The sequence below is a fragment of the Ochotona princeps genome, chromosome 22 (genome assembly GCF_030435755.1).
Source record: "Ochotona princeps isolate mOchPri1 chromosome 22, mOchPri1.hap1, whole genome shotgun sequence".
NCBI lineage: Eukaryota > Metazoa > Chordata > Mammalia > Lagomorpha > Ochotonidae > Ochotona > Ochotona princeps.
In genome coordinates, this window is record NC_080853.1 from 14,803,939 (window position 1) to 14,826,160 (window position 22,222).

Genomic DNA, 22,222 nt, shown 5'->3' on the forward strand with positions numbered 1-22,222 from the left:
GAGCCCGCTTTATAGGCACCTTTGAATCAAACCGGCCCGCGCCATTGGCCGCGCCGCCCCGCCCCGGCTCTCTCACTGGCTGAATTACTCCAATGGCAGGGCAGGGCGGAGCTAAGGGTCCTGGGCGGTGAGTCCAGGAGGGCGGCCAGCGGGGAGTGGCCGCAAAGTTAGGATGGCGGTGACGCGCTGGGCAGGGACCCCTCGGAGGTCCGAGAGCCCGGCCTTCGGCCATGCCCAGCGCGCCCCCTGGCGGCCGCCCCGGAGCAATCAGAGCCAGGCTGGAGGCTGGACACGCGCCACAGCCCGCTTGCTGGAGCTGAAACGCAACAAAGATTGGCCCATGGCTTTCTCTCACACTATCGCGTTTTTTCCCCAGCAGAACTCCAAATCTGTGTCAACTGATTTCCTCGTTCGTTTTTCCCACCTGCACCCCAACAGCCATACGAAGGCTGGAGAACCAGGATGCCTCCCATGCACGATTTCCAGCAGGCTCCGGGCATTGCCTGGTCAGAAGCGCGATTCCTCACCCTCCCATCACGCCCGCCTCCCTGGATCCTCTCTGCAAGCAAGCACGGCTCTCCCAGGCTGTCCATAGCCCCTCCTGCTGTTCCTATCAGCATACGTCATGATTTTTCTTTTTTTTTTTTTTTAAGATTTTTATTATTGGAAAGCCGGATATACAGAGAGGAGGAGAGGCAGAGAGGAAGATCCTCCATCCGATGTTTCACTCCCCAAGTGAGCCGCAATGGGCCGGTGCTCACCGATCCAAAGCCGGGAACCAGGAACCTCTTCCGGGTCTCCCACGCGAGCGCAGGGTCCCAAAGCTTTGGGCCATCCTCGACTGCTTTCCCAGGCCACAAGCAGGGAGCTGGATGGGAAGTGGAGCTGCTGGGATTAGAACCGGCGCCCATATGGGCTCCCGGGGCTTTCAAGGCGAGGACTTTAGCCGCTAGGCCACGGCGCCGGGCCCTCGTCATGATTTTTCATGCGTCCCTGGTGTGGCATCCTCCATCCAGCAGGCTTACAAGAAAAGTGTCCAATTCAGACCTCTTCTCAGACGCCAACAGACATCCATGTGGGACAGAGCCATGGTTGGGGCTGTGTCGCTATGGAACTTGTCTCTGCCTGCACAGAGGCCAAGGCGATAGAACAAGCCAGGCTTCCCCTGCTGTGTGGTTGTAATAAGGGGGAAGATAGAGGACAGGGCGCCCCCACTGTGAGCTACACAAAGGACAAGGGCAAAGCGAGGGCCAGGATAGGTTGGAGACATGACCTGGTCATCAAACTACTGGGGGAGAGGTGTGCTGCTATGGGGCCTCATGCTCATTGCCAATGAATGTCTGATCCCATCACAACAATTCCCAACACCCATCTTCTCTTGAACTCATTGGTTTTCATTGTCACTTTCCATTCTAGAAAGATATCCCCTGCCCTTCTGAAGCCCCAGAGCCCAGAGCTGCAGGTGCCTCCTGGGAGAGCGCTCTGTGGCGGAGGGGCGGGACAGGGACCCTCCCTTCCCATCCCTGATTCCAGCATATCAGTACAGTTCAATGAGCTCACGGCAATAACCAATCACACTGGCAGGTGTTATTAAAAGGAATTTAATAATCTTAATTAAAAACTCTTTAACAGTGAATTCCAGTGCAGGCCTTGGCAGTTGGAAGCAACTGTGGGGTCACCTTCCCCTTGGGTGTGTGGCCGGGTCAAGGTCTGGGATGTGAGGCCCCCCTCCCCCTGCTGCCACCTGGGAGTTGCTTCAATACAATACCAAAGGTCCACAAGGGTTCCTTTAAAAAAAAAAGTTTTAAATATATTAGACTCTTTGATTGCCATTTTTACACAAAGCTGCTGATACAGTATACAGAGTTGTAATTTTTTTTCCACATAAAATACTTTTTTTTTTCTGAAGTGTTCTCTGTACATCAGTGGCTTCTGGTCTGGCGAGTTATTGCGGAGGGCTGGGATCTGCAGACTCTTCCTGGGCGTGCAGAGCCAGGCTCCGCACGGTGGCACTTGCGACGACCGTGGACAGGAAGCAGGCCCTCTGGCCAAAGAGACTCCTGGCGAGGAGAGGGCTGTAGCTTCTGGCAGAGGAGGGTCACTTCTGTGCTGTCCACTGGCCACATGACCTTCCATTCTTATGTGCCCTGGGGCAAAGAGGCTAGCCCCAGGCTACACACAGTAAGAGCTAAAAATACAGTCTTTCTTGGGGATATAGAAAGAGCGCCCTTCTGGAAAGTTCCCTGGTACGCTGCTTGCTGCTCATGGAGAGCATGTGAGAGTGTGAGCTCAGGGTGGCTGCCAAGATACCTGCTGCCAAGAACTAAGATGGCCTCAGGTCAGCACGCAGTGGTGGGCGGGACAGGGGCTATGCCCTTGAGAGCTTTTCTAAGCCCCTAAAACTGACTAGTACTGAGTGGTTACATTCGTGTTGCACCTTGGGTAGAGAAGTACTTCCGGAAGTCCTCACCAGCCCTGGGGCCCCTAGCTTAGCTTCCCAGAGCTGCTGGCTAGAAAGAAAATCTCAAGCTGACAAGAGTCACTGTTTGGCAATTGTTTAGAGCAGGATGGTGAGTGAGGGCAAGGGACAGAGCTTGCAACGGGTCACTGGCACCAGCTTTACTTTACTGGGGCCTCTGATGGCCCCTGTTGGCTTCTCCCAGCTCCTTAGCCTGCACCTGCCAGGGGGAGGGGAAGAGCCATGAGAGGTTCAGGATCAAAAGAGAAGCTGCCTTTCCTCCCAGTAAGCACTGGTGGGGTCAGGGAGACAAGCAAAAACCAAGGACTTCAAGAACCCAAAAATACATTTGGCAGCAAAACTGCAGACTTCTGGTTCTTCTAGAAGAATCGATTATTTTATACAGAGAGTGCCCCAGAAATGCTGCCAGAAAGGCAGCTACCCCAGAAGTGCTAGAAAGATTAGGGGTAGTGTCTGCCTGTAACCCAGGACTCAGCTTTTGCACTTGATGGTAAACGCTTCCCCATGTGACTATGATGGCCGTTGGCCAGCTCAAGGAACTCACACTCTGATTCTAGAAGCTGAGAACAAGGATGCTGGACCGGGAAGCAATCACTCTGCTTACCCATAGTCCACGGAGGCTGGAAACTGGAGAGGGCAGTTTCCCTTCTCTCTCTGCAGAAGCTGACCCTGCCTGGGATGTTGCAGGTGATCAATTACACCTAAGGGTCCATCACTGCTCCTGGTTCCTTCTTCAAGGGTTCCCCCACCGGGCACGGTCTATCCCTGATGCGTCTGCCTGAGGTCGCCTCCAACCCAGCAGGTGGAGAGGCATTGGCCCCAGAGGCAGGAAGAAGGCAGGGAAGGGGGTAATGCTTTGGGAAGCTCAAGGAAGGCAACAGGTGCCCACAGTCTCTGCCTTCCTCCCCACCCCATAAACACACGGCAGTAAAACGATGACACATCTGCAGCTTTCCTTGGGTGCTCCCTACCCTGGAGCTCAGGTCAGCTACTTAAGAGAGACTTCAGTGTTGGTTTATGAGCTAAGCATGGTTTCGGATTAGCCCAGCTACAGACTGAGATGATGCAGAACCTGCCCCAGATCCCAGGACCTAGGAGGCCTCGCGGATACCAGTCTCTATTCTCCTGATCCATTCTTCCACCCTGCACTACACCTGTCCTGCTGGAGTGGGGGCTGGGGGGTGGGAAGGGGCTCTGGCCTGATGCTGTGAGGCCCTCCCTATATGCAGCAGCCATCACTTCCATTAGCCCACTGCTCTCAGGCCCAGCTCCCTCTCTGGCTCCAGGGGCCATGGGAACCACAGCAGACTGACAGCAGCCCCTGTGGTTAGGGCTGTGGCCCAAGGGGTGCCTGTTCAGCCCCAGCCCCCTGGCCCAGGTGCCCCTCAGGGAGACTTTCTCCCAGGCTCAGAGGGAAGTGGGTTCCAGAGGACCCAAACCAGCTCCCCTAATTAGAATCTGGACCCAAGTGGCCCTTCAGAGCATTAAGGAGGTAGTTTTAGGACAAATAGAAGGCGCACAGAACAGGGATCAAACCCATAGCATGTTAGTTCCACCGAAAGGTTTTGTCTGGACCTGTGGACAGCGCCAGAGTCATGAGCAACAATTTTGAAGGGGCTCACATGAGAATGCAGTGGTGTATGGGCAGCCTGCCTCATGCAGGGGAAGACCAAGGCTGTGGCACACAGAGCTGGGTGAGACCCCACGCCACCCTCGCCACAGTTGTCCTGAAGTTGGCACACGATGTTGGCCATAGGCGCCCAGGATGTACAACTGACAGGAGCAACAGTTGGGAGCCCCTGGGCCAGGTGGGAATTCACAAGAGCCAAATAGTCAACTAGTCTCACTGAACATTCCAGAAAAGGCAAAGCTGGGCTGGGATCCTGGGCACTCCCTGTACACACATGGATGTTGAGTGTGGTGGGAGGGAGATGGGCGCAGGTGGCCCCAGACTGCTGGATGGTGGCTCAGTGTGAGGACGGCTAGCAGGCTGGCTGGCTGGCTGGCTGGCTGGTGGGCCTGGGCCAGAATGAAGTAATCTGAACAGTCACAAAGATGGGCCAGAGGGGATTTCAGAGATTAACCCACACACACTTCCCCCTGCTCCCTGGGAAGAAATGGCTCCCTTAGGTTCTGTTTCCAACACCAGCCAGGCAAACCCACAGAGGAGGAGGCCCAGCCAGCTGCCTCCCACCTGAGTTTACAGCCTAGACCAGTTGTCCACACCAAAAGCAGGAGGGGAAACATTGACTTTGCACGCCTTCGCGCTGCCCCAATCCCTCCAGCCAAGGGCTCACACTATGGGAGTTTAGTTAGTCCAGTGAGTGGAACTGCTTGATTTGCCACCCAGTCCCACAACTCCCAGCTTTGGCACAGGTGGGAGGGTAGCTGTGTGTAGCAGGCCTGTACCCATCTCACCTGACCCTGACCTGAGGATGCCAGGCTCCACAGAGAGGACATCCTCCCTCTGCCAGGTGTGGATGGTGTCAGTCCCTGGCATGACTCAGTTATACCCTGGGACTCAGCTCTATAGGCCTTTTGCCTTTGCCACTCGGCAGCAGTCATGGGACATGAAGCCTTCAGCACAATCCTTATGGGAACAGCCCACAACTGCTCAGCTCCACCTGCTTCCCGTGAGTCCCAGTGAGTCATCTTGCATGTGTATGTGTGTGTGTGTGTGTGTGTGTGTGTGTGTGTGTGTGCACAGGTGTGAAAGAGAGCACTGGTCCCGAGAAGCCTTTACCAAGACCAGAGCTGGGATCCCAAGCCTACCCTCCCCAAACGGGCCAACAGGGAGGGTTGGGAGGCCACTGTGTTTCAGAGGGCAGACAACGTAGCAGGAAGCAGAACCATAGGGAGTAGGGGTGCTATGGGCAGCTGGAGGAGGGGTGCAGGTCAGCATTACCCTGGAAGGCAGAGCCCACGTCCCCCGACACCAGCCTCCTCCCCATGCTTTCCCAGCCAGAGCGGTTGGGCTGGCCTGGATCTGGGGGCTGCCCCTCCCCAAGGCATCTCTCTCCTCTGTGCACAGAGATGAGAGTTTAGGAGATGCGGCAGCAGCCGTGGACCTTCTCCTCCATCTCTTCTATGGGGGCCTTGAACTTCAGGAGAGGTGGGTCTCCGCTGGTGACCGTGTAATACACCGAGGTCCCGTTGCTGCTGTATGGTGAAGTTCTGCCTCCGATCAATGGGGCCTTGCCTTCATTGCTGCTCTCCCCACCCCGGCCCATGCTGCTGCCCAGGTGCGTGCTCAGGAACGGGTGGCTGAGGAGCTTGGCCGCGGCCCGCTGCCGCTTCAGCTCCAGGAGCGTCTGGGGGCTCTGCTCCTTGTAGCCGCCCCAGGGCGGCGTGGCATCGGCCAGGCCTGGGTTGCTATAGGCCATGCTGTAGTCAGGCACCTCGTGCACCTTCCACACGTCCCCGTTGGACAGCGCGTACTGGTAGGCGCTGACCGGGGCCCGGAGGCCATTCTCCACAGGCCCGTCCAGTTCACCCCGGGAGATCTTGGTGGAAAATTCAGAGAGTAGCACGGGCTTCTCCAGCCGGGGGTTCTGAGGGGAGAAACACAATGTCAGTGCTGGCTAGAAGAGCCACCTGCCCTCCAGCCGTCATCCCTACCTAGATAACAGGGTCTCTGTTTTCCTTTGGGGGACCACCCACCTAGGTGTTCTGGCAGGGCTGACCGTGTCTTAAACTTCTATGCATATGTGAGCCACTTGTGAACATTAGCCTGCTGGGCCACCACGCTGGTCCCCACTCATTACTTTTAAAGAGAAAACCATTTTATACAATGCCTGGGTCCCAAGCCCATAGATTCTGACTTGAATATTCTGAACCACAGCCAGCACATCAAGATTCAAAAGGCACAAAACAGGGAGGGAGCTTGGTGCAGTGGACCACGCTGCTTGGGACACCCACACTTCCTTTGCTGGAGGGCCTGGGTCAGGGTCAGAGCTCCACTTCTGATTCCACGTTCCTGCTGATGCACCCATTCACAGGGTAGGCCTGGAATGAGTTCTCAGTTCCTGGCTGCCACCTGGCCCAGTCTGGGCTGTCGTTGGCATGTGGGGAATGGACTAGCAGAGGGAAGATCTCCCTATCTCTCCGATAAAATGGAGATACATGAAACACAAACAGAAGCCCATATCCCTAGGTGGTTTATTGTCTAGTTTAGTTTTACTTGTGAGTCACAGGTGGACTGTCTTATCGCTGCTGTGACTGGTATTTGGGAATTCGCTCTCCAAAAGCAAGAACAAAGATCAGCCCTGGGGGCTGACAAGTAGGAACCTGATCGAGGCTCAGACAGAGGCAACACTCCCTTGGAAAAGTGGTCCTGGGGGACAGGAGGGGACAGGGAAGCATCCTGGCACAATAGCATGATCCTTCACCTGAGGTGCCGGCATCCCATATGGGTGCTGGTTCAAGTCCTGGCTGCTCCACTTTTCATCCATTTCCCTGCTTTTGGCCTGGGAAAGCAGTGGAGGATGGGTCAAAGCGTTGGGACCCTGAACCCACTTGGGAGACCCAGAAAAAGCTCTTGGCTCCCAGCTTCAGCTCAGCTCAGCTCTGGCAATTGTAGCCATTCTCTCTGTCTCTCCTTGTGCAACTCTACCTTTCAAATAAAATAAAATAAATCTTTTTTAAAAGGTGGTTCACCATCCTTCTATGCCTCTGAATGACAAGGAGGGCTGGTTATACACATGTGCCTGGGCTCCCGATTCTATAAGGCTAGTGTGAAGCCTGAACCTGCCCTTCTCTAAGAGGCTGCTGGCCCAGGGGCTCCGCAAACAGGCTGCTACCCTTGCAGGGACAGGAAAGGAGTGCACATGAGCTCCGCAGCTGGGCCTGACCTGGCTTCCCCTGGGGCCAGGGTGCGGATCTAGCTGTGGTCCTGGATCTGGCCATGGCCCCGGGGCTGGACCACAGGGCCTCTGACCTGGTTGTGCTAGAGCTGTGCCCTCTATCTTCTCCAGGCTTGCAAAAGTCAAAGAAGCATTTGCCTCACTAAATCCCAAACAAACCACAGCCTCCAAGAAGAATTCACAGCAGCAAAATAGGCCTAACGTTCCAGCAGCCATACGCCTCTACCCTGCCCTCTGCAGGACGAATGATTCATGACACTGCACACCCAGGACTGGGAGACCTGAACACACACAGGGCAAAGCAAACACGGAGGAGAATCTCCGCCTCCCACAAAGCCATAAGGAGAATGTAAGCCACCCAACAGAAAAGAGGAAGGAAAAGATGCTTCACAGAAGAGGATACACTGACGGCCAATGAGCACATGGAAAGCTGCTCAGCAACATCTACTTTGGGTAAATGTGCACTTAAACCATGGGCTGCGGGCCAGCGTAGTAGTGTAGTAGACTAATCCCAACCAGCGGTGTAGTCAGCTTGTATGGATGCCGGTTCTAGTCCTGGCTGCTCCACTTCTGATCCAGGTCCCTGCTAATGGTTGGGAAAGCACAAGAGGATGGCCCAAGGCTCTGGGCTCCTGCATCCACATGGGAGACCTGGAAGACACTCCAGATCCTGGCTTGGGACTGGCTGAACTCTGGCTGTGGCAGCTGTATGGGGAGTGTACCAACAGATACAAGATCTCCCCTCCCTCACTCTCTGTCCCTCTCTGTGTAATTCTTTCAAGCAAAATAAAAAAATATTAAAAAAAGAAACAGTGGGTTGCCTAGCTACTCCACCAGGGTGGCTCAAGTCCTCAGGACTGACTGTAGCAAGAGTTGGTGAGACGCTCTCATTGCTTACAGGAGAGCAGACCAGTCCATCCACCTTCAAACACTGCTTTGCTGGGACCACTGTCTGGTTCAGCAGTTAACTTGCCACTTGGGATGTCTATCTTTGAGTCCCAGCTCCTCCACCTGCAATCTAGCTTCCTGCTAACATACATCCTGGGAGACAGCAGGCGATAGCTTAAGTACTTGGGTCCTTGCCACGCATGAGGGAGACATGGGTAGAGCTCCAGACTCCTGGCTTTCGATCTGACCCACCTGTTGAAGGCATCTGGGGAATGAACCAGTGGATGGAAGCTCTATGTCTCCCTCTCTCCCTCTCTCTCTGTCTCTCTCAACTTTCAAACAAAATGAAAAATCTTTTTTTTTTCTAAAAAAGGACACTGCTTGGAAGTATCTACTAAAACTAAACATGGCTACCCCATGACTCACACTTCCTGGGGATATACCAGCAGAAAATCGTGCTTTTGGCCACCAAAAGACATTCACAAGAATGTTTACATCAGCGGTATTTATAGCAGCCTCAAACTGGAAACAACCCACTGCCCACCAGACAGAAAATGGATTTGTTAACTTCAATACAGTCAACCTCAATAGTTGTGAGGGACTGGTTGTTGGACCACATGCCAAAATTCATGGGTGCTCAAGTTTCTCTTTGCTAAAATTTATATTTATTTATTTGAAAGGCAGGTTGAGAGACAGAGAAAGTGCGTGATTGATCTCCTGTCCTCTGGTTCACTCCTCAAATGCCTGCAACAGCCAGGGCCAGGTCAGGCCAAAGTCAGTAGCCTAGGACTCAATCTAGGTCTCTCACAAACAGGTGGCAAGTACCCAAATGTTTTAGCTACCACTGTTTCTTCCCAGGATGAGCATTAGCAAGAAGCTGGTTTAGAAATGGAGCAGGGACTCAAACCCAGGGACGTGATACAGGCTGTGGGCATTCCAGATAGCATCTCAGTTACTGTGGTGAAATGTCTTCCCTTTGTCTCTGACAAAATGGCATAACATCATTTGCCTTTAACCTCTGTAAACCCTCTCACAGAGTTCAATTCATCTTCAGATTATTTACAATGCCAAATACAAGGCAAATTTAATGAAAATAACTGGTAGACCGCACTGCTTAGGGAACAGTGACAAGAAGAAATCTATATGAATGTTTAGTATGGACATGATTTTTTTCCTCCCAAATACATTGAATGTGCAGTTAGTTGAATCTGAAGGTGTGGAATCTGTCAACACAGAGGGAGTGTCAGCTGTGTAACAAAGGCGACATTCAATGAAAAAGAATGAGCCACCACTCCATGCCTCAATATGGAGGAACTCAGAGAGGCAAGAAACCGAACACAAAAGCTGACATCCTTCCTGGGGGTTGCTTATACACATATGCAACACAGAAAGTGTGTGCTCAAAGTCACACACCTTTGAGGTGAAGGGAAGCGACCACCAGGGAGAGGGAATGTGGGAGCTGTGGAAAGGGGTGCAACTGCTCAGCTCCTTCACCTGCCCGTCATCACATGTGGTCCAGGTGCTTACGGGCACGGCCCATGCCCAGTTACCACCTCGGCAGGGGTACCCTCCACAGCTACCACACTGCAGGGAGCTGCAGTTGCCCCCAACCCCAAGGCCTGAACTCAACCCTTGAAGGGTCTCAGATGAAGAGGCAGGACTAGGCTGGGCTCCACTCTCCTCCAAAGGTGGCAATTGACACTGGGATGGGGTGGGAGTCACTCACAGGGTCCTTATTCTCCTGGTCCGTCCTGGTCTCCCTGACGTCCCCATTGTAGGTCAAGGTCCGCTGGTCCTCAGCCGCACTTCGCTGTTGCCAGAGAATGGCCTCTCCCTCATACTCCTTCCTGTACAGGTTGGTCCTGTCCGACAGGCTGGCTCGCCGCACCACCTTCCTGAGGAGTCAGAGGGAATGCTGGGAGGCTGCAACCAGGCACCCCAGCAGGAGCCTGCAGGGCAGGGGGCCCTGGCGACTCTCTGCCCCGGACTCACCCTCGGCTGCCTGCGCTGGACGTCCTCCGGCTCAGAGATGACTTGTGCCTCAGCTGCGACTTCATGATCACATCATGCTTGTGTTTGAGCTCCAGCAGCAGGACCTTGAACTCCTCCTCCTCACACAGGTCTGAAGGGGCAGAGGAGGCCACAGTGGGGAATAGGGCAGGGGCCTGTGGCCCAGGGTGCTCTGGACTGAATGAGATGCCTCCCTGAGCCATTGAAAACTCCATTCATCTTAAGGCATGCAGGGAGGGACAAAAACAATGCCTGTCTTGTTTCCTGGGCTGCAATCCAATCCTTAGAGGATGAGATAGGAAACCCAGCTCCACACAGTTACAGCTCCCGAGGACCCCAGCTAGGGCCGAGGGATTCATAGTCATCAGCTCCCTATTGATTTGAGAGGTATCAAGAGAAAGAAGCATGTACCCCATGCGGCCCAAGAAAGAATCCCACATAGCCATGCCCACTCAATCTATCTCTTTATCCTTCTTTTCACCTCTTTATTGACCTGGCCATTTTTGGTAGACTCACCATCTACTTGCCTGTCCCTCCATCATCCATTCACCATTCATCCACCATCCACACATCATTACATATACCCAACTATTTTAACCATCAGCCATTCTTTAATCTGCTACCCATTAGTGTCCATCTGCACACCAATCCACCAGTCCATCCAACCATACGTTAAATTCATTTATCATTCCACTCATCAAAAAACTGATGAGTGTCTATGTGTGGGCCAGGTGTGGTGCTGGGCTGACTTACCTATTGGCATCTCATCCATGGATGTCCTGGCACTGAGACTAGCCCCATGGGACACCAACAGCTCTGCCATCTGCATCTGAAACACAGGAAAATGACCACCACATCCTCCCTGACCAGGGCTTAGTAAGCCTAGGAGGGGGAATGGCCAAGACATCTCAGAATGGTGACCCACAGAATGGTGAGGCAAAGTTGATTTCTGAGAAAAACCTTGAAGTTGGAGCAGTAGACACCTGAGAGGGGACAACGGGCTGGGTGACTGGCCCAGCATTCCCAGACCATGCTAAAGACAGGGTGGAGAAAGAGTTGGCTATAACTCTGGAGCCACTGAGTGTCAGGGAAGAACTGCACAAAGCACAATCATTTGGGAAACAAATAGAGAAACCACTCAAAGCAGAAATGTTGGGAACTTTCTAACTTGGCAAATCTGATTACCATCCCACCATCTGTCTAATGCTTTTGCAAAAATCCCTACAGAACTGACTGTGAGCCCACAGGACTTGGTGATGGCAGATGATCCCGTGGGTGGGAAGTACCTGTCCCCAGAAGGCAGCTGCGTGCAGGGGCTCCCAGCCATCCCAGTCCTTGACATCCACACGCACACCGTGGTCCAAGAGGAGCTCAGCTGCCCTCAGGTATCCATTGGCGCCAGCTATGTGCAGCTGGAAGACAGGAAAGAAGGGGCACTCCCTTGGGGACTGGCCCCACTTTGGAGGCGGGCATTCCTCACCCTACCCATGTTCCAGAGCATCTTGAAGGCTGGCAGAATGGGATACAATGAGGTAAAAGATATCAGCCACAAGCAGAGGGTCATGAAGGATCTAGAAATGAAAGCAGACAGTTGAGCTCCTCTCCCCTGTGGCTGATTTCAGAGCCCATGTGGTTAAAGCCTCAGCAGTTCCTGAGTCCTACTGTGTACTGAGCCCTTGAGTAAGGGGTCTCAGAGAAACCAAGGTTAGAGCCCAGCAAAGAGCGAGAGAGGCACAGTGATCACCTTGGGCATCGGTCAGACCTGAGGGACAGAGAGGGGAACCTGCTCACACCAAGCTCTCCTTGGTGGCCTTCAGAACTTGGAACCCTGTGGGCCTGTGACCAGCCTAGAGCCTCAGTCTTGGATAGCATCCAGGCACAGGGAAGGAATATTCCGTGGCCGTGTCCTTGTCAGTTCAGAGGCCACGGAGGTTGAGCCTCCCCAGTACTGGGCTGCAGTGTGCTATGAGAAAAGCCAGCAAGCTTCCCCTCGGGTCACTGACATGTGAACTGCAAGGATGAGGGGAGTTAATCAGGCAGAGCTAGGAGACAAGGTTCTATTCTCGTTTCAGAGTCTAGCGGAGTCTGTAGCACAGAGCAGGTGCTTAAAACTTGGCTGGCTGGATGGATGGGCAGATAGACGGATGGGCAGATGGACTGAGGGATGGATGGGTGGACCAGTGGGTGGATAGGGAGAAGACTGAAGTCAGGGAGTCCAGAGGAGAGGCTATTGTTAGCAGTACCAGGGAGAGCTGATGAAGCAAGGCAATGGAGTGAATGGAGAGACACTAAGAGGAATGGACAGTGCAAAGCAAGACAGCATAGATGAGGGGGTGAAACGCATCACTGTTTTTTGAGGAGGGGCATTATTGGAGGAGAGGAAAATAATGAACTCTGAGTGAGCACCTGGAGCCTGCAGGTGAACAGCAGGGCCAAACCTCCCATACAAGGGGCCCTAGTGAAGGGCGGGCAGATGCTTGAAGAGGCTGAGCTAACCTTCTGTATCCCAGCAGGCAACTCAAAGCCTGACCTCCTGCAGAGCTGGCCCACTTCGGCCATCCCTGGACTTGATCTGGTCCTGGCCCACAAGCCCAAAGCAGCCTGGCGCAAGCCCTCACCAGCGTGGCACCCTGGGCATCTATCCAGTCGAGGTCCTGGCCTGCAGCAATCATACAGTGGATGTCGGCGATCATCTGCTGCTCGGGGGCGGCCCGCATCTCGTTGATCTTCTCTTGGGTGATGCCTGCCGAGGGAGACGGGATATGTTTAACACCTTTAGGCCAGAGCGATGAAGGCAGAACAGATGGGACAGACGCAGCTCCTCTTCCCCAGACTCTGTACATCAAGGGAGCTTAGAGACAAGCTCATAAACCAACATCCTCCAGGCCCATAAAATAACATCCCCCAGGCCCAATGAACACAAACACCGGGGGTTGGCCCATGGAGACAGAGCCATCCCTACCTGGCCCCCAGGACATCTGTGTTAATGTCAGTTACTTTGGCTCATGAAAACTTCCATTGGGAAATCTCTACCACCCTAATCATCTCCAACCACTCAAGTGCCTGGCTCTGCCTCAGTCTCCAGGTCCCAGCCTGGATCACCACCCCAACTGGCCTCCAATGACCACATTCTGAATGTTTTCCCTCAGCCCATCCACATCTGTTTGCAACTCCAGACCCAGCACTCAATACATTTCTTGTTGTTGTTGCAGAAATGACTGTCAATGAATATATCACTTTTGAATGGAGACTTGGGAAAACTGAGGCAGCGAGGCCCAGAATAACATTTTTCTGGCATCAATTTCTGGCTGAAATATTTAACTGTTTCCAGCAGCTACCAATGGAATTTAAAGAGAAAGTGACTTGCTCCATAAAAATAAGTTAGTTCAAGTGCTCTTAAGTAGAATTCAGGAGAGGTCTATAAACATGAGAGACATCTACAAGTAGGTACGGCACTGTGGCTTAGTGTGTAAAGCAGCCACCTGCAGTCTTGACATCCAACGGCTGCCAGTTTGAATCCCAGCTGCTCCACTTCTGCTCTAACTTCCTGCTAATGCACCTGGGAAAGCAGCAGAAGCTGGCCCAAGTGCTCGTGTTTCTGCACCCACAAGGCAGACCCAGAAGAAGCTGCTGGCTTCAGGTCAACTCAGCTTTGGACTGGCTCAGCTCTGGTTATTGTGCCCACCTGGAGAAGTGAAGCAGTGGATAGAAGATTTCTCTCTCTCTCTCTCTCTCTCTCCCCCTCCATCTTTCTCTGTAACTCTGCCTTTCAAGAAAGGAAGGAGATGAAAGGGGGAAGAGAAGAAAGAAAGAAGGAAGAAAGAGAGGGAGGAAGGATGGCATTTCTACTATTAGAACACAAGCAAAATCCACAGCATTCTTGGCAGACCTACAACTTTGCCACTAACAGAAGCTACAGGTATTTTCATATTCTGGTACCTTCTTGTTGAACGAATTAGGATTATCTCCTGTATTGGCATTTGACACAGTCTTTGATACACTGCTTGGGACACCTGGATCCTGTACCAGCAGGCCTGGGTTCCTGGTCCAGCTCTGCTACTAAATTTGGCTTCCTGCTAGTATGCTCCCTGGGAGCCAGCAGGAGCTCGATGGCTCAGATATGTGGGTCCCCGCCACCCCCACCTGGGAGACGTAGAGTTCCTACCTCCTGGCTTTCAGCTGTCCCAGTCCTGGTCATTGCAGACATTTAAGAAATGAACCAGTGGGTAACAGATTAGTATGAGTGTGTATTTCTCCTTTAATTCTTTCTCTCTACCTTTCAGATAAATAAGTACTAAAGGAACCTCTGTAGAATATGAGTAAGAAAGGCAAGCGGGGGGCGCGGGGGCAGGAAGCACCAAGAGCAAACCTGTGGCTATGGCCGTTATCTGCCACCAGCACCAGCAGGGTGCAAACGAGGCAGAGCCCAGGCAGGTCTGTGACATAAGATCTGAATTAGATCTGCAGCTAATTAAGCCATCTAGCTCCCTTTCTTCATGGGCACCTGGTGTGCAATGACTGCAAGCTGCAGCCTCCTTGGTAGCATATGCAACCTGTTGCTTAAACAGCTTGGAGACAGCCCTTTACAGTGGACATTCATGCCTTTGACCGCATGCTGTTCCTAATCCAGGCTGTAGACAGATAAGCAGAGGGCTTTGGGAAAGCCCCGAGGTACGGTAGCTGGTCAAGTCCTCATGTCCACCTGCACCACGCTGCAGAACAAGGAACCTGTGGTTGAGACCCTATGCAGGGCCAAGCTCAAGTGTATCCTGGTTACCAGAAGATCCACACCTCAAAGAAGCAGAGATTTAGCAAGTTCAATGCGGATGAATTTGGAGACGTGGTGTCTGAGAAGCAGCTCATCCCTGACAGCTGTGGGATCAAACGCATGCCCAGCCGTAGTCCCTTGGACCAGTGGCAAGCCCTCTACTTACAAGGCCTCAGCTGTTCTGTGCTCCTTAGTCATCATCAAGAATAAACTGCTGTTTTTTAAAAAAAAGATCTGGATCGGAGACAACTTTCCCAAGAGGGGCTGAGATACAAGGCGGACAGGTCTCTCTCTGCTCCATTTGTTTCCTCTCTGAACCTCACTTGTGAGCTGAGAACAGCCCACATCTTGTTTATCTGGGCCCCTGGCAGCCAGCATGGTGCCTGGCACAGAGCAGGCACCCGCCAATGTTCCTGACTTTTTCATTATTTTCCCAAATGGGAAATGTATCTTTATGGTGAATGTTTGCCGAATCAAATGTTCACAGCTGACGAAGAGGAGATGGGGCCAGCTGAGGCCGCCCGCGTGTGTGGGCGCAGGGGATGAGAACGATCCCTCCCTTCTGCGTGTCCTCCAGGGTCCGTGTCTTGCTCATCACACGGAGGATGATAATAACCGGGACCTCCACCCCCACGCATTGACTGAGCGCTGCCCCCGGGGCAGACAGGCAGGCAGGCAGCTGCAGATGCCTTTACCCGCGCTCACTCGGGCAACCGCAACACTGGGTGATGCCTTCCCTTACCCTGGTACGCCATGCAGGTCTCGATGACATCCAGGGTGGGCTCATCCTCACAGAGGTCATAGGGCATATTCCCGTCGGAGTTGACAGCAAGCAGGTCGGCCCCACTGCAGAGAAAGGCACAGGGTGTGAGGGCCAGGCAGGTGGGGCTTGGCTTGCTCTGGCCCTTCCCCCAGAACTCCTCCTCCACCCCCGAATGCACACCTTGGCAGCCACAGCCACACTGTGGTGCTCCCCAGCAAGGAGATGCTCAACTCTACCCACCACACAGCAGCCAGAGTCCCAGGAGAGCCACCCCCAGAAGACCTCTCTCAGCATCCTCTCCAGTGAACCTGCTCCCTGATGATGATCGTCAAAGTCACGTTCATGTCAGGGACACCTGCTTACAGTGAAGCCCCATCCAAACTCCTCCTGTGCCATCTGCTTATTTAACCCTCAAGGGGGTGCTGTTGTCCTCTTTTCACACTCAGGGGGATGCAAGCATGCAGAGTGTAGTCACACTTCTAGTCACACAGCCTGGATGTAACCAGGTGGACACTCTTTGCACTTGGTGTTTCACACTTGGCCCATAGTCACAAATATCCTGGCTTGTCTTCTACTTCCTCCTCCAATTCCTGCTCAAAAAGATCAACCACAGAGCTGTGGCACTTTCTGGCAGGAGCACGCTCCGAGAGCAGGTGGGGTCTAGCCACTGTCCTGGCAGGCCCCACAGACATCTAATGCAGCTTCCTGCAGCTCTGTGGACCCTGTCCCTGAGCTGTGGCTCGGGGGCAGTTACCTTCACCCTCTGCCTTAGGTGATGCAGTTACAGGTCTGTGGCTAAGCAGGCTGGTCACGGCTCATCAGGCCACAGCCGTCTGGCACTCCTGGCAGAATCTCATCAGTGGCCCAGGGATAGGCCACCCTCCAGTCCTTGACCTCAGCAGCCTCCCCTGTGACATCCTCATGCTCACGGGTGCCCCGGAATAAGTGAATGCACCTTTCTACGCTAGAGCAGCAGCTCGCGTCTCCACACCCAAGAGCAGCTGAATGGACCCCTGCCACTCCACTCTGACCCCTGGCCAAAGGTCACCTGCTTCCTGCACTCAGACACTCTCTGGGACCTCCAGGGACCTCAGTCCACTAGTCTTGCTTTAGTCCTGAAATAATCCAATGTCCTGCCCATCTCCCCACTCCCATGTGCGGGCTGCTGGGCACATAACTGGTCCCGCTGAGGCACCCAGCGTTTATTAGCTGGATTCACCTGAATACATCTGAAATTGTGAGCTGCCTTGTCTGGGTGCTCACCGAATTTGAGCTGACTTTAAAACAATTTTTTTTTCCCTAGGAAGAGGAAGCCCTCCCAGCACCATGGAGGGATATCACAGTGATGTCCCTCCAATCAGACTCTGTCCCTAGAGAAAAGCATGTGCACAAGATTGGGGAGTAGAACTAAGGAAGAAGGCTCATTTGCTGTGTGCGTATGTTAAATATCAAGAGGAACAAAAATGGCAGCAGCACAGAAACAGGTGTAAGAGATAAAGATGTGGGGAGGGAGCCAAGAGAAGACTGGTTCCAAAATATTACAAGAAGGGAAAACTACAAACCAGTGTCACTGCGAACAATGATGTAAAATACTCAACGAAATACAAGGATGAGACAGTGTGTCCAAGTGGGATTTATCCCTGCCATGCAAGCATGTTTCAGTATACATAATCCAACCCCATACACTGCATTCTTAGAATAAAGGAGAAACACACACAGTGATGTCAACTGATTCTGTAAACATGCTGGACAAAATCCAGCCCCATTTTGTGATGCACACACACACACACACACACAAAACCTCAACAATTACAAACAAGGATAAAAATCTGTATTTGAGGAACTCCCACATAGCAAATGTCATGGTCAGTTCTGAGAGAAGGAACACTTTCCCCCTCTGATCAGGAGGGAGGAATAGATGCCTACTTTGTGTCTCTTTTATCTGACATTGTATTGGAGGTGCTAGTCAGAGGTGAGGGGAAAAAAAAAAGACTTCAAATTGGAAAAGAAGATGAAAAAAAATCACCTCTGTTCATAGAGGATATGATGCGACATATAGGAAACTCTGAAGCCTCTACAGAAAAAACTACAGGCCTGAGAAGTCAATTCAATCACATTGGAGGATACAAAGTCAACAAGAAAACCAGCTGCATTCCTGCACCATGAGCCATCTGCAAAGGAAATTAAAACGATTCCATTTACAACTAATGTCAAAAAGAATGCAATGAGTAGAACTTAACTTCACCAAAGGGCTAAAACCTGTACCACAAAGACTATGACTCATGTTTGAAAGAAGTAGCAGACAAGTAAATGGAAATACATCTCAAGTTCATTCATTGGAAGACTTAATACTGTTACTACCAGCCTCAAGCAATCAACAGATACAATGCCATCCCTATCAAAATTGATTTTTTTAAAGATTTATTTATTTTTATTGCAAAGTCAGATATACAGAGAGGAAAAGAGACAGAGAGGATCTTCCGTCCAATGATTCACTCCCCAAGAGACCGCAACGGCTGGTGCTGTGCCAATCTGAAGCCAGGCACCAGGAACTTCCTCTGGGTCTCCCACATGAGTGCAGGGTCCCAAGGCTTTGGGCCATCCTCGGCTGCTTTCCCAGGCCTCAGGAGGGAGCTGGATAGGAAGTGGAGCCGCCAGGATTAGAACCGGTATCCATATGGGATCCCGGCACGTGCAACAGAAGGATTTTAGCCACTAGGCCACCACGCTGGGCCCCAAAATCGATTTTTTTGCAAAACAGAAAAATTTATCCTAAAATTCACATGCAGTTTCAAGGGACAACAATCCTGAAAAAGGGGTATGAAGCTAAAAGACTCACAGCTTCTCATTTCAAAACTTATTACAAAGCTATAAAATACAGCCAGCATGGCACTGGCATAAAAATGGATATGCATCAACCAATCAGAAGAGTCCAGGAATAAAGCTTAAATGACTTCTGAAAGGATGAAAACACCATTTTATGGCAAAAACACACTCATACCAACAAATAATGCTAAGAAAACTGAATATCTAACTCTACTCCTGAATAAAAGGAAGACTCCCAGTGAAACACCTCAATACACCTTGACTAGATGATACTAGCTATCATCGTCTACACCTAAAATTCAATGATGTACTTAAATACAGAATGTTAAACATGTAACTATTCCTAAAGGACTATATTACTGTAATAATATGGGACAAAATGGTAGGAGAGGAGACTGGGGAGGAAGAAAGGTGAGGGCCAAGGGGGAAATTCCTATACCCACAGAAATGTCTCATGGAAAATAATAATTTTTAAAAACTTAATATCCACATAGAAAAGAATGAACTTGAGCCCTTACCAAATTCCACATTCAAAATTCAACTACAGGCGAATCCATGGCCGACATGTAAGGCTTAAAGCTATAAAATTCTTAGAAAAAATATAGGGCCAAAACCTCATGACATTGGCTTTAGCAATAATATCTTAGTTATGACATCAAAGACTCAAGCAATAAAATAAAAAATAGACAAAGTGGACTTTCTGAAAATTTTAAAATTGTGTGCATCAAAAGACTGTCGACAGTGAAAAGACAGCTGCTAGAATAGAAAAAATACTTATAAATCACACATGATAAAGGACTAATATTAGGAACATAGAGAGAATTTTTATAACTCTATTCATGTTCCTTCCAAAAGGATAAATGAACAAAACCACATGAACAGATGCCCAATAGCAATGACCATTGCTAAAGTGCCAAGTCTAAGCTACGCTGGCATATTGTCTCCCATCCATTGCAATGGCTACAAACAAGCAACAAAGGACAAGGTACAGCAAGAGGCGGCGGGGAGGTGAAGAAACGGGCACGCTGGTGTGCCATGGGTGGCAATGGGAAGTGGAACAACCACTATGGGAACAGCAGGGTAGCTGTTGAAAAAATGAAAACTACAACGATGACAGAATCCAGCCATTCCACAGCTGGGCCTGGATCCAAAAGAACAGAAAAGAGAGTCTCTGAAGGCTACTGTACACCCATGTTTGCAGCTCAAGGGTCCATTCACAGATGAACAAACGAGCCAGCACAGTCCATACACACAACCATAAAAAGGAAAGGGGTTCCCACACACACCACAGCACATACAGACTCTGAGGTCATTGGGTTGAGCACGACAGGCCAGATACAGCCAGATAACTACTGTATGACCCCACTTGCAGGAGGTGCTGAGAGCAGTCAACTACACACAGAGCAGGCAGAAGGGTGATTTCCAGGGGCTGGGGCTACGGCACAGCAGGTAAAAGCATCTGCCAATGACCTTAGCATCCTGTATGAGCACCAGTTTGAATTCCAGCTGCTGCACTTCCAATCCAGCTCCCTGCTAATGCACCCAGGAAAGCAGCAGAAGATGACCCACGTGTATGAGCCCCTGCCACCCAAGTGGAAGACCTAGATGGGAATTTCAGGAACCTGGCTTCAGTCTGCCTCAGTCCTGGATATTGCAGTCATTTGGAGAGTGAATGAGCAGATGGAAAAACTACCCTTTCTGAGTCTCTTCCTCTACCTTTCAAATACACAAAATAAATCTTTACGAAATGAAGAACAGTAAGAATGGTGGTTTTCAGGGGCTAAGTGTGGGCTGGGACTTGGAGAAGTCACTGTCTAATGGGTTCAGAGTTTGGGTTTTGCAAGATATTAAATGACCTAGAGATGGATGCTGGTGATGGCCATGGCCGTGTGCATGTGCACAACTCCACCAGACTAGACGCTTCCAAACGGCTACAAGAGGGAAGTGCTGTGTTATTTGTATATTTCATCAAACAAATGAGGGGAGAAAAGAACGAGAGAGAATATGAAGAGAAGCAAAGTACGGAAAAGACAGAAACTAGAGACAGAGAGAAAAAGAGAGCTGGGGAAAGAAAAAGAAGGAGGGAGAGAGTAGAGCAACAGAGGGGAAGAGATGGTGTGGGGAGGAAGGAAGGGAGGGGGTGGAGAGTGGCCAGGAACAAAGGGAGGTAGGGATGAAAGAAAGGAGAGAAGGAGGGAAGGGAGCAGAGCAAGCAGAGGGAGAGGGGAGGCGGAAGGGGAAGGACGGCCGGGGGGAACGGCAGCGGAGGGAGGGCACGTACTACTGAACGAGGATCTTCACCAGGTTGATGTGGCCGCAGGTGGCTGCAGCGTGCAGGGGCGTCCACAGCTCGTTGTCCTTGGCGTTCACGTTGGCACCATGCGAAAGGAGCAGCTTGACAATTTCCTCAAAGTTGTCGATGCAGCACTGGGAAGGACACACAGGCAGAGTGAGCTCCAAGTAGGGCCCCAGGCCCTGGAGGGTATTCACACACCACACTACGCACAAGAGGCCATGACAAGGACAGCGCGGCCCGGTCACGTGGAGCCTGAGCCCAGTTCTGCTACTGACAGGCTGTTAGGATCACTCTTCACCTTGGGTGAGCCACATAAGCTTTCTGAGCCTCAGCTTCCTTTTCAGTCACAAGGGAGCTCAAGGTACAAAGTACCTCGCAGGTGTTGCTGGAATGGGACACAATCTAAATGAGTTTTTGCAACTTTTCTTTGAAACCCAGAAGGCTTTTTCCAAACAAAAATACCATAGAGGACTCTAACTTGGATAACCATTAAATTCAGGGAGGACTGTGAGGGTTCTGTGAGGCTGTGTGGGGGTGAGATGGCCCCCTTCCCAGCAGAGCCTTCATGGTTGAAAACCTTGGGTGCAGAAACTTAAATTTTGGGGAGACCCCTAAGAGCCTCCCCCAGAGAGTCCAGCTGCACGTGCAGGTCCTGGGATGGGTCCTGACATGGCCTGCACAAGTAGACAGCAGGCATCTATGTCTACTTGGATGGAGCAGGGCCACAGCCCCCAGGGAAAAGCACCAGAAGGGAGAACCCATGACTCCCACGAGGCTCCAAACTCCAGGGATGGGGATCCAAGGAGTCAGAGGAGCTCCCGGCCAGGACCACAAGAAAGGAGTGGTGAGGAATGAGGGAAGGTAGGATGCCACTAAGCAGATGGCACCTAGGGGTGACCTCTGGAGAAGCCAGCAGGCACCATAGCAAGTGAACCTGAACTCCTCCCTCTCCATCCCAGGGCAGGTGTGGTACCCAGTGCAGGGGGAACATGGAAGAGCTACACTCAGAAGAGTGGCTCAATCAGACTTGCTCCTCTGACCACATTTGGAGAACAGTGTGTGTGTGTGTGTGTGTGTGTGTGTGTGTGTGTGTGTTGGAGGGCTGATGGTGATCTGGATGATAAAGATGCCCGTGAGGGTGGGAAGTATCCCCTGGGTGGCAGTAGCGAGAACACAGGCATCTGTATGAGTCCACAGCCCTAGGAGGCTGTGGGTAGGGCTGGGGGTGTGGGTGGGAACGTGGGTGGGAGGTGGCACAGTGCCATATTCACCACTCTCATCCCCAATGGGAGCCAGGGCTCTGTGCCCAAGAGACACATGGGGAAGGGTC

The 22,222-nt window shown here is 51.8% G+C and overlaps 1 protein-coding gene and 1 pseudogene across 2 annotated transcripts in view; one reads left to right on the forward strand and one right to left on the reverse strand.

The window, feature by feature from the left end:
• Nucleotides 1–5,329: 5,329 nt before the first annotated feature.
• Nucleotides 5,330–22,222, reverse strand: part of PPP1R16B (protein phosphatase 1 regulatory subunit 16B) — a 93,798-nt gene continuing 76,905 nt past the window's right edge. For both annotated transcript variants that reach the window (XM_058679785.1, XM_004585806.2), the window contains exons 4-11: nt 20,878–21,023; nt 15,750–15,853; nt 12,858–12,982; nt 11,526–11,651; nt 10,993–11,068; nt 10,222–10,351; nt 9,956–10,124; nt 5,330–6,030 (exon numbers count right to left, since the gene is read on the reverse strand). In XM_058679785.1, the coding sequence (XP_058535768.1) occupies nt 5,521–6,030; nt 9,956–10,124; nt 10,222–10,351; nt 10,993–11,068; nt 11,526–11,651; nt 12,858–12,982; nt 15,750–15,853; nt 20,878–21,023 (1,386 nt within the window). In that variant the 3' untranslated portion in view covers nt 5,330–5,520. The remainder of the gene's footprint in view (nt 6,031–9,955; nt 10,125–10,221; nt 10,352–10,992; nt 11,069–11,525; nt 11,652–12,857; nt 12,983–15,749; nt 15,854–20,877; nt 21,024–22,222) is intronic.
• Nucleotides 14,701–14,820, forward strand: LOC118760187 (small nucleolar RNA SNORA70; annotated as a pseudogene).